Source organism: Mycteria americana, chromosome 2, assembly GCF_035582795.1.
Source record: "Mycteria americana isolate JAX WOST 10 ecotype Jacksonville Zoo and Gardens chromosome 2, USCA_MyAme_1.0, whole genome shotgun sequence".
Taxonomy (NCBI): domain Eukaryota; kingdom Metazoa; phylum Chordata; class Aves; order Ciconiiformes; family Ciconiidae; genus Mycteria; species Mycteria americana.
Genome location: NC_134366.1, coordinates 153,621,980 through 153,632,699, shown reverse-complemented (window position 1 = coordinate 153,632,699; position 10,720 = coordinate 153,621,980). Strand labels below are relative to the sequence as shown.

The window sequence follows — 10,720 nt, the reverse complement described above, 5'->3', positions numbered from 1 at the left end:
CAGCCCCGGGGGACGCCGCCCCGGCAGAGGCGGGCGGCGGCGGCGGCGGCTGCCGGGACGGGGCGGGCAGAGCGCTGCCAAGGGCGGGCCGAAACCTGGCGGCGGCGACGGAGGAGGAGGAGAGGGAGGCGGCGGGGCGGCGCCGCGCCGGAGCGTGGCGGCCCGGGCCCTCCCCCGCCGTCTGGGGGCCGCTGCTCCGCCCCGCTCGCCCGCCCGGCCCGCGGCTGCCGGCAGCGACTCCATGCGCTCGGGCCGCCAGTGCGCAGCCGCGGCGGAGCCCAGCCGGGGAGGAGGAAGCGGCGCGGCGCGAGGGGAAGGAGGCCGAGGCCGGCGGAGGTGGTGGCGGCGGCTCATGGCTCCCCGGGCGGGCGGATGAGGCGCGGGTGTGCGGGCCGCTAGCTCTCCCCGAGGCGGCAGCTCCGGTGGGCGAGGGGGCGAGGTGCGGCCGGCCCTTCTTGCGGCGACGGCTTCGGCTCCGTGTCGGGGGCGCGGCGGTGGCAGGTCCGGCTCCTCGTCGCCTCCCTGCGGGCTGGTGTTATGGCCCCTTGGGGGAGCGCAGAAGGCTCCCCGGCTTGGAGGTCAGCGCAGCTCCTGCTCCTCGTCGTCTCCTGCTGCGGTAGGTACCGGGGGAGTGACGCCACCCGTCCGCCTCCGTCTCCCGGGCCGGGAGGCGGCCGCCCGCCGCGGGGGAGGGGGAACAAAGCGGCCTTTCTCCCGGCCGGCCTGCGGCGGCCCCGGCCGGCGGCGGGGTCCCTCGGCCCGCCCCGGGCTCTGGCGCCTCCCGGGACTGCCGCCGCCTTCCCCGCGGCGGCCCTGCTGGTGTCCCCGTACTTCCCCAGCCCCGTCCTCCCCTCCGCGCTCGGCTGCTCCAGGACTCGCTCCGGGTTTTTTCGTATCTGTGGGGGTGGGCGGAAATCTCCTCAGGGAAGTCCTTAAAACTGAGGCTGGCATTTGGCCCAGCTGCCCTGGGCTTTCTCTCTCACAGATGTACGTTGCCGGGAACTCCGGAGTTGGCGTGGGGCCGCGCAAACAGACCAACCCCAAATCCTCTGAGTCACGAATAATCGCTGTCTGTGGATAATGGGGATGCTTGGGAGATGTTCCACGTCCGGCCGGGCTGGGACGGACGTGGCCTGGTGTCTGGGGGCAGGACGAGCCCCTTGGAGGGCTGAGGGGCTGCGGGGGGCTGGTGCTGTGTGATGAGTTTGTGACACATCAGCACAGGCCTCGAAGCCCTTCCAGGGACCTTTGCTTCTGCTCAGCCTGCTTTCAGTTCATACCTGAATGGCATTTCATTTATGGTTATAAACCCATCTGTAAACAGAACTGCTAGTGAAAAATACTTGTGTAAATGGATTAGAGAATGTACTTATGTTGGTTTTTACAGTAGGTAAGTGGCCCAGTAATACATGATGGATCAAAACGCAGATACTTGACAATGGAGTCATTGCATGTTTTCTCACGGAGTTGTGCTTGGTTTATGAACTTGAGCCTAGGTTGTGTCTGTGGGCCCCTGACGCGGGAAGCAGCCTTTGGCATGGAGCTGGGGTTGTGCCTTGCTTGAGGAGGATGGCAACATGGGCCCTGATATAGCAGTTTCTTAAGTAGGTGCCTTTGCTTTAAACACGTGATTGAGCATATGAAATATTTCGGGTTTGTCTGTGCAAAGGACTTTGTCCAGCCTGTGTCTGTGCTGCAAAGATCACTGCAAACTCTTACCACGAAAATTTGTAAGAACACTTCATATTTACATGAGTGGAAGTAAGGTAGGCTTCTTCAAGCAGAACTACAGTTACGCCAGCGTCTGTAACTGAATAGTTAGACTGGTATAAGTTAATTTTTGAGGGGACCTACTTGCATGAACTAAGTGAGCTTTAAATGCACACAAAGTCAAGGAAAAGAGTGTTAATATCTATATAGGCTGTTAAAAATTTGATATGTCAAAAGCTAAAGTGAAAGCACAACTGCAAAGGAGTTGGCTTATGGTAGAGCAGGAACTGGTAGCGAAAATCTCAAGTCTGGATATATTAAGCTGTCCTTACTTTTGTATACTTAATGTACTTGAGAAATTTAACCTCTGTGTGAAGGTTTTTAACAAACTCTGTATTTGTTTATTATACTCATGACAGAACTGAAGTAGAAAGTAAAAATTGTAATTGTTGTGATATACCTCATCAGCCTGACTTTAGCTAGATTCAGATTGTGATGCTGTAACTTGGGCAGCATTGTCAGCATTTCCACTATAAAAATTTAAACCACAAGCACAATCTTTAGTTAGAGAAAAAGCAGCCAAATAAAATTCTTGCTGAATAATATTTTTCATAGACCTTTAATCAAGGCTTTCCAAAGTTCAACTAAAATGAAAGCTCCGTGAGTTTCTTTTGCCTTGCTGAGAAACACGTTGCCATCCGTTATCGCCATTGCTGGGAAAGAGAAGCTGCTTCCGATTTCTATCAATGTGCTGCCTCATTCTTATGAGGGATTAGTTTCTCCTAACAGTTTTTGTTACAAATGTCTGAAGTTCTGACCAGTTTCACTGCTAGAAGGAAAGGAACTTTCTCCTCCCCAGGCTAGAGCATCCAAAACAAAAGCAAGCATTCGCTGCGCAGTGTAGCCCTATCTAGAGCTGTCATTTTGGTTTCTCCTGTGTGTTTCTATTGGGAGAAGGAGGTGGGAGCGGGAACTAATCCCTATTAAAGCATTTTACCTCCTGTACAACTGCTTTTAGCTCTTCCAAACTAAACTAATTTAATATCGGCATGAATTTGATCAAGGCGCTGCTGACAGCAGAGCTCTGGACTGTGATGTTGATCCTGAGCAGAGCCTTGTAGATATCATTATGTTACTGCATGTTAAGGCTTTGAATGCAGTAGGCGGTACACGGGGTAAAGGCATGCTTGGAAAAGCAGTAGTGCATCACTTTGGTTGCCTTCCATTATGCAGTTGCACAGCTATAATATCTAGAATTTTCCACTAATTAAAATACTAAATTCACCAAGGTTGATACGTGGGCATTGAGCTCTCCAGAGAATGTTTCTCTGTTTCCCTGTAGTTAGTGAATTTTTCAAACCTTCCTTCTGATGATGACTATAATTATAAAAATTTGAGAAGGAGGAATACTGATGAGTGAAATATTGGAATAGCACCGACTAACGAGAATTATAGCTTGGTGGGGTGTAATGCAATGGTATTTGTTTTTAATATGTCTGGCCTTCCTGTTGGCTTGTGAGTTTTATATCCAAGAAATAATGTGTCTCTCTACATGGTATGGCTTTTACTGGGACAACTATGAAGACGTTTCTGCATATCTCAAAGGCCCTAACAGTTATCAGAGTTCAAAACAGAACCGTATGTGGCGCAAAGTAGTTTCTTTAAGGGAAAAATGTAATTTGAGAAATTGGTCCTGTTCTTGAGGGCAGTGTTTTTCAAACTGAATTTTGATGATTGATCGACTGGCAATCAAATGAATCTTACTTGTTTTCTTGTTAAAACACAAGCTCAGATTAGAGAACTGAATTCCTAATGTTACCATTTTGATGGATTTTTATTTAACCCTTGGCAGGATGATGGTTTATATCTTACTGATACTGTGATGCAGCATTTTCAGGACCGGTTTGGGAGGGATTGGTGTTCCAGAACAGAAGTTGAGTTATGAAAAGTCTCTGAGGTGTCACAGTGCAAAAGCTAGGACATGCCTTCCATTGGAAGTCTGGAAGCATGGGTACTTGTCGTCTTCAGATTTCTGGAAGGTCGAATTTTTTATAGTCTTAACTATACTTGTCACCCCGATATATTAATTTGAATTTCTGTGCCACTGAACAGAAGACTGCAGGGAACTTTTATAGTGTTCTGTACAGTTGGTAGTAGTCAATGCAGCAGTACAGTAGGTAAATTTCCCTGCTTCTGGCTTCACCAGATGTAATGAGCATTAAAGAAAAATATTTACAGTAGTAGGATAGTGAGACTAAAACAGTTCAAAGGCAGAAGTGGGGGCACATAGAGCTCAGTCTTAATTCTCCTTATCCCCAGGATGGGTTTGGCTTTAGTGAGTACTTCTTGAAGAACCAATGACTGAGAAACATTATCAGAGGTCAGAAAATGATTATTCCCAAAAATTGTAGTTGAAACAGTGTTGTATGTTACTACTGAGACTGCAATGCTATTGACATTATTCTGGCCCATTAAGGAAAGACATATTACACTTATAATAAGCTTTAAAACACTTAGTTTTGGGTTAGAACCATTCCAGGTTTCTGTAGTACAAATGTTGCTTGAGATTACAATGAGACATATGTATAAATTGATTGTTCATTTGGTTTTAAGATAAGGCAGGTAAAATTGTTATAAAAGTTCACTGGTCAGGACCCAGATTTTACTTACATGTCAGTTTGCTAATGATGGTATGAGGAAGAATAAATAATTCTTCAGTTTCGTTCACCTTGTTTGAAAGAATAGCCTGAATCATGTAAGCAAATAAAGTCTGCCAGCCAGTTTATTTAATTTTCTAAAGAAGTTCACCTATAAAGCCAGAACAGACTGTCCTAAAAGAATGGCTTGGCTTAATAAATTATTGTACCTTAAACTCTTGAATGTCACTCTTTAGTGATACTTTTGTGATATACTGAACAGATATATTTTGCTAAGCTGTAAATCCTATTATTGGCAAAACTGCTGCATTTAATTTCTTAGCATGGTTTTGTAGTCCTTGAAGTGAAAATGTCCTAATGTTAATGCCATAGAAATTTATATTGTCTAATAAGTTGATCATATGTCAAGTTGTGCAAGTACATACATATTCAGCTGGCTCTTCAGAGCCACAGATAGGTCTGTAGTCAAAGTATCTATGAGGTCAGGTAGACAATATTTAAAGCAGTGTTCATTCGAGGGGAGAAGAAAAAACCCACATCCTACACAACCTCATAGCAAAAAGAGTTTGGAAATTTAATCTAAGGTAGTTGGTGTGATTGTTATGATGCACTAATTGAGAACGTCGTCAGCCAGAGGAAGAGTAGAGAGGTACTTGTAACTGGAATCAGGACAGAAGCCACCTGACTCCATTCCTGTCATCAGAGCAAAGCATATAATTAGCATGGCTTTTTCAGTTTGTTAACAGGTCTCAGATTTTTAAACTTAGTATGTTTGGTACATCCCTTCACACATCATTTATCTTTTACCATATGCCTCAGTTTCCCAAGCTGTGGACATTATTTTCACACTTGTTAAGTATACTTCACTAACTTCCTTACAATTTTTTAAAAATTCATGCGTACTATTTGTACTGTATAAATAGTGTGGTTCCTAGATGTCTCTGCATTTTCCGGTTTTAGTGTTCTGTTTATATTGTCTCAAATAGTTAATGATGATATTAAATACTGAAACAGCTGAGATATCTAGCTAGGCATTAATTGGAAGAGTGTGGTTTGTCAACAACCTGGGATTTTTTGGCTTCTATGCATTTCAGAATTACTAGCTGTAACATTTTGCAGTACTGATTATTACTGAGGTGTCAGTTGGTCTGCAAGATTCAGCCTCCTTAGTTTACACGGTTGTAAGAAAACACTGGGTACCAATGCATTTGATACTATGGAAGTTGGTTGTAGATCAGAGTTCCTGTGTTTATCCCCTCAGTACAAATAAATGCTCCAAGTGGTTTATAGCAAGCTATATGATACCATACTCTGAAGAACTGTGTTGTTCTGACTACCTTCTTTTTTTGTTTTCTGCACTTGATTTTTTGCTGCAGTTGTTACTTTACTAATGCTTTACTACATGAAGGTTTACAGTTGCATTGAAATATAGAGTATTGATTCTTGTGAGTACCTAAGTTTAAGCTACTAGATTTAGCGTAATTGAGAGTATTTGCACTGATCTGTCAAAAGCACTATTCTAAATTGTTTCTCTGAACAGATGCTTAAAATTTGGATATACTATAACTTTGCTACATTGTTAATGTGTTGATGATGTCTTTTTAGCGAGACAAGCATATTTAGTAGCTATCTGCTCGATCCCCCCCCCCCAGTAAACTTCAAATAGAACAGCGGGTGGCTGTTCTATTTGACGCTCTGAAGTTTAGGTTATGAGCGAATTCCTGTATAACTTTCTCATCTGTTTTGTGAGGAACAATTTTCTGGAACTAGTCAGGAAAAAAAATTATAGAATCTTTTTTTGCGCCTGACTTATTTGTTACTGGATCAAAAGAAAGTTAGCAAGAAAGAATAAGAGCCTCCCCAAATTTAAGAAAGCTTACAAGTAGAGCATATTTTGAAGGGGGGAAAAAAGTCACACAAAAACATTTGGTTTAGTAGCTTGAGTTGTCATAAGATGGTCTCTCTTTTCGTTTAAGCATCTTGTGACTTGTCGGTACTTTCCGAGATACCTTTAATTGGTTGTGGAATTTTTTGATGTGCAAGAAAGCTGAACTTGCTCACTCTTAGAGTGAACTATAAACTTTAAGCAAAGCAATGGAAGTGAACTAGTTGTGTTTCTCTGTAAGTGGAAAGCACACTTGAACTATGTATTGGGATGTGAACTGCATGTTTTAACCCATCTGATTCTGATTCTGTGTCTGTAATTCATGACTACCCTTCCCTTAACCTCCAAGATGTTTCCTCTGCTAAGTGGAAGCCCCTAGGACTGATGCTGGGTAACCAGAGCAGACTTAAGTCAGTCGCAGCCAGGAAACAGTAGAGTGATCCTCTAACAAGCAGTGTGAGCACACTGTGGCATGTGGTGGAAGTCTATAATGAAGTTGCTTGTGTGTAAAAGTTAGGAAAAAATGACTCTGCTAGAGGCTCCTGTAGCTTGGTTTTATTACTGCAGCTTTGTATGAACCTATTGGGAGGCATAGATAGGTACCTCTGAAAGTACTGGTTGTGAGAATAGTACTTTCATGAAAAGAAATAGGCTTTTGTTTTTCTTCTAATTTATACAGTGTTACTGGTAATACGTTTGTTCTAGTCAGTGATGTCTCTTAAAAATTTAGTGATCTTACTCATTTAAGGAACTACTCCTTTAGAAAGAACTTTTTAGTAACTGAAGGTGAGCAGTTTAGAACAGAAAGTGGAAGTCTTGTTGATGCATCCTGTAGAGGGAAGGCATGCACTAAACATTCATGTGCTCTGGCTTCTAGATTTTAGCTATATATGAATTTTCCTGACACTTCGGTTAGTGCCTTTTTTTTCTACGCTTTACAAATTGTATTAGAATCCAACGAATTAGTATACCCTGATAGGGTGTTTTCCTTCTGTGAAATTGTATTTTGAGTATCTCAAGTAAAAGAAAGTAAAAGCTTCAATTAGAGATATTGTACTAACTGGGACGGAGACAGATAATGAATAGGTCACATGCAGTAAACAAATCCCTGCATATGTATTCCTCTTATCATATAGCTTTAAGTGGAAGCTTTAACCCTCCCCTCCTCTTTTGCTGCACACACAGCTAAAAGGAGTCCTTTCCAAAGAAAGAATGATTCTAGAGTCCTAATTAACTTGCTGTTTTATTCATAATATTCTTGTATTTACTTCAGTCTGCTCTTCATACTACTAAGCAATTACATTTTCCCATTTGTTCTCTTCTAAAGAAGTGCTTGGAGAGAGTGCACAGGGATTTAACTCAAAATGCGTGTCTAAACTGTATGGAAGTATTTGTAACTGGACTTGGGAGAGCATGTCTCCCCCCCCCCCCCCCCCCCGGTTAGTAATTTTTTTAATAGTATGGAGACAGAACATTTCTCCTCTCCAAGGTATAAACATCAGTTTAAATATTCTGAAGGAGATGCCTATTGGTGTCGGTCAGAAAAATGAATGATACAGTCATCAGTCACATGTCTCTTGATCACAGCAACATGCAGCTGGAAGTACTGTCTGGGATGGATTTGGGTAGTTGTGTAATTAGTAGAAATGGCTTCCCTCATCAGAGCATCTTCCATTGTTCATGTTTCCTATCTCAAGAGCAACCAGTTCCATGGCTAAAGTTCAGCTGGTGTCTGTGGTGAGAGGTACTCATGAAGACTGGAGAGCTGGCATGGCAAGGGAGGGAAACATTGGGACATCTTGGGAGGGCACGTTCGCAGCTAAAGGTGGCAGAACTGTTCTTCAGTGTGGAAGAGGAAGCCAAGCTTTCTGGGAGAACAGCTGTTTTTTAAGAGTCTGTACAAGTGGAAGGGAGGAAGGGAACCAGCCCTTTTATTTTAAGGGGTGTTATGGTGGCTGAGTGAGCATCTAATCAGTCTAAGAGGTTACTCTTATGAGTTATCAGCAAGCAAGAAAAGGGGTTTGAGTGCAGGAGGAGCTCGGGAATCGTATGAGGTCTTGCTCTCAGGCCTTCCAAGTACTCTCAGGCAGGGCGATGTTACGGAAATGTTAGATTCTTGCATTTTACCTGTGGTTTAGAAAAGAAGTGGATGAACAAACAGAAATTTTTGGGCATTTTGTAACTCAGCGTATGGCTTTTGTCAGTGTTCTGAAACATCCTTTTTTGTGACCCTGCTTTGTCTTCCGCTTTCTGGCTGATACTGGCATTTGGCAATTGTGTGCTCTTTAGCAGCTTTACTGCTGGATGTGTCTGGGAGCTGTGTGTTTCTAGAGTCCAGTTACTATTGACTTCCCTGTTGCTGCTGATCCAGCTAACACTGTTTCCAGTGCCTGTTGCCTAGGTGTTGTCTAGCTTGTCTCACTCCAGTCCCTGATTTCAAGTTATCTGTTGTCTGTCATCTGCACACTGTAACAAAGCTTCAGTGGTATTACCGTTCTAATGTAAATGGCAATCCAATATACCAAAGCTAAGTGATAATGTTACTACTCTCTTGTTAAGTCCACAATACCAGCTTTCTGTTTTTCTTCATCCATTGTGGAAATCTGGGGCAGTGCTGCCTGTAAAGCCCTTTTCGCCTTTACGCTGTAGATGAATAAGGCTTGGGAAAAGGACTATACCTTTATCCTCTTGCCTTAGTGAGGAACACAGTCTGCTTTCCCCACTCTCTGTTGGAACCGCACAGCTTGTGTGTGGTACCTTTGGGGTCTGTGAGGAGTTTTCCTGGAATAAGAGATCCTGTGTTCTAAATGTGCAGATTAGGAGGAACAGCAGTGCTGCAAACTGTCCTATGCAATGACATCTCCCAGGGATGACTGCTTTGCAAGTCACATCTGCCCAGAGTGAAAAGTTAAGATCATGGCTGGGAAGTTGAGAGACCAACCTCTGCATTCCTAATGAACAGAAAGTTCTAGTAGTACTTGATAGTGACTTTTTGGAATGAGTATCATGAAATATTCAGTTGTACATCTGTCCTAAAATGTTAATTAAAAGCATGGAGGCCAGGAAGATGTATGTGGGTATCAGGTGAGTAATGTTTGAATCTCCTTTCACTGGTTTTCTGGAACTGTCTTTAGTTTGTGGCTTTACAAAGGAGGTGGATCTGAACTCTAGATAGGCATTTAGAGCATTGGGCATGAAGGAATTTGGCATAAAATTTGGTAGCTTTCAGAAATGATTAATGACCAAAACAAAGCTGAATTTAAATTTTTAATCTGAGATCCTGCTTGCTGACCATACTGCACATTTGGGAGTCAATAAAGTGCTCAAAGCACCTAATTTGAAATAAGCGTGCACGGTTTCTCAGGCATGTGTGTGTGTTATTCAGGTAAAATGATCACATCAAACAGTAGGTTTTTTCAAGGGAGATGAGTTGCACCCTCAGTAAGTTTGCAGACGACACCCAGTTGTGTGGGAGTGTTGATCTGCTTGAGGGGAGGAAGGCTCTGCAGAGGGACCTGGACAGGCTGGATTGATGGGCTGAGGCCAACTGTATGAGGTTCAACAGGGCCAAGTGCAAGGTCCTGCACTTGGGCCACAGCAACCCCATGCAACGCTACAGGCTTGGGGAAGAGTGGCTGGAAAGCTGCCCAGCAGAGAAGGACCTGGGGCTGTTGGTTGACAGCTGCCTGAATATGAGCCAGCCCAGGTGGCCAAGAAAGCCAATGGCACCCTGGCTTGTATCAGCAATAGCGTGGCCAGCAGGACTAGGGAAGTGATCGTGCCCCTGTACTCAGCACTGGTGAGGCCGCACCTCGAATCCTGTGTTCAGTTTTGGGCCCCCCACTACAAGAGAGACATTGAGGTGCTGGAGTGTGTCCAGAGAAGGGCAATGAAGCTGGTGAAGGGTCTAGAGCACAAGTTTCATGAGGAGCGGCTGAGGGAACTGTGGTTGTTTAGCCTGGAGAAAAGGAGGCTGAGGGGAGACCTTATCGCTCTCTACAAGTACCTGAAAGGAGGTTGTAGAGAGGTGGGGTCAGTCTCTTCTCCCAGGTAACAAGTGATAGGATGAGAGGAAATGACGTCAGGTTGCGCCAGGGGAGGTTTAGACTGGATATTAGGAAATTTTACTTCACTGAAAGGGTTATCAAGCATTGGAACAGGCTGCCCAGGGAAGTGGTTGAGTCGCCATCCCTGGAAGTATTTAAAAGATGTTTGGATGAGGTGCTTAGGGACATGGTGTAGTGGTGGTCTTGGTAGTGTTAGGTTTACGGTTGGACTCGATGATCTTAAAGGTCTTTTCCAACCTTTATGATTCTGTGATTCTGATTCTGTGAGTTACTCTGATGGGAAGGAGGTCTGAACTAGCTTTAAACTTGTGAGTTGTTGAACAGTTTATAAATTATTGCTGTGAACATAGGGATCATGACATCAGATTCTTATGAAACAAGTCCTTCATGCCTGTACTGAA

At 44.1% G+C, this 10,720-nt stretch overlaps 1 protein-coding gene across 1 annotated transcript in view; it reads left to right on the top strand.

The window, feature by feature from the left end:
* The first annotated feature begins 200 nt into the window (after positions 1-200).
* Positions 201-10,720, top strand: part of LRP12 (LDL receptor related protein 12) — a 53,641-nt gene continuing 43,121 nt past the window's right edge. The window contains exon 1 of the mRNA XM_075495108.1: positions 201-616. Within this exon, the coding sequence (XP_075351223.1) occupies positions 538-616 (79 nt within the window). The 5' untranslated portion in view covers positions 201-537. The remainder of the gene's footprint in view (positions 617-10,720) is intronic.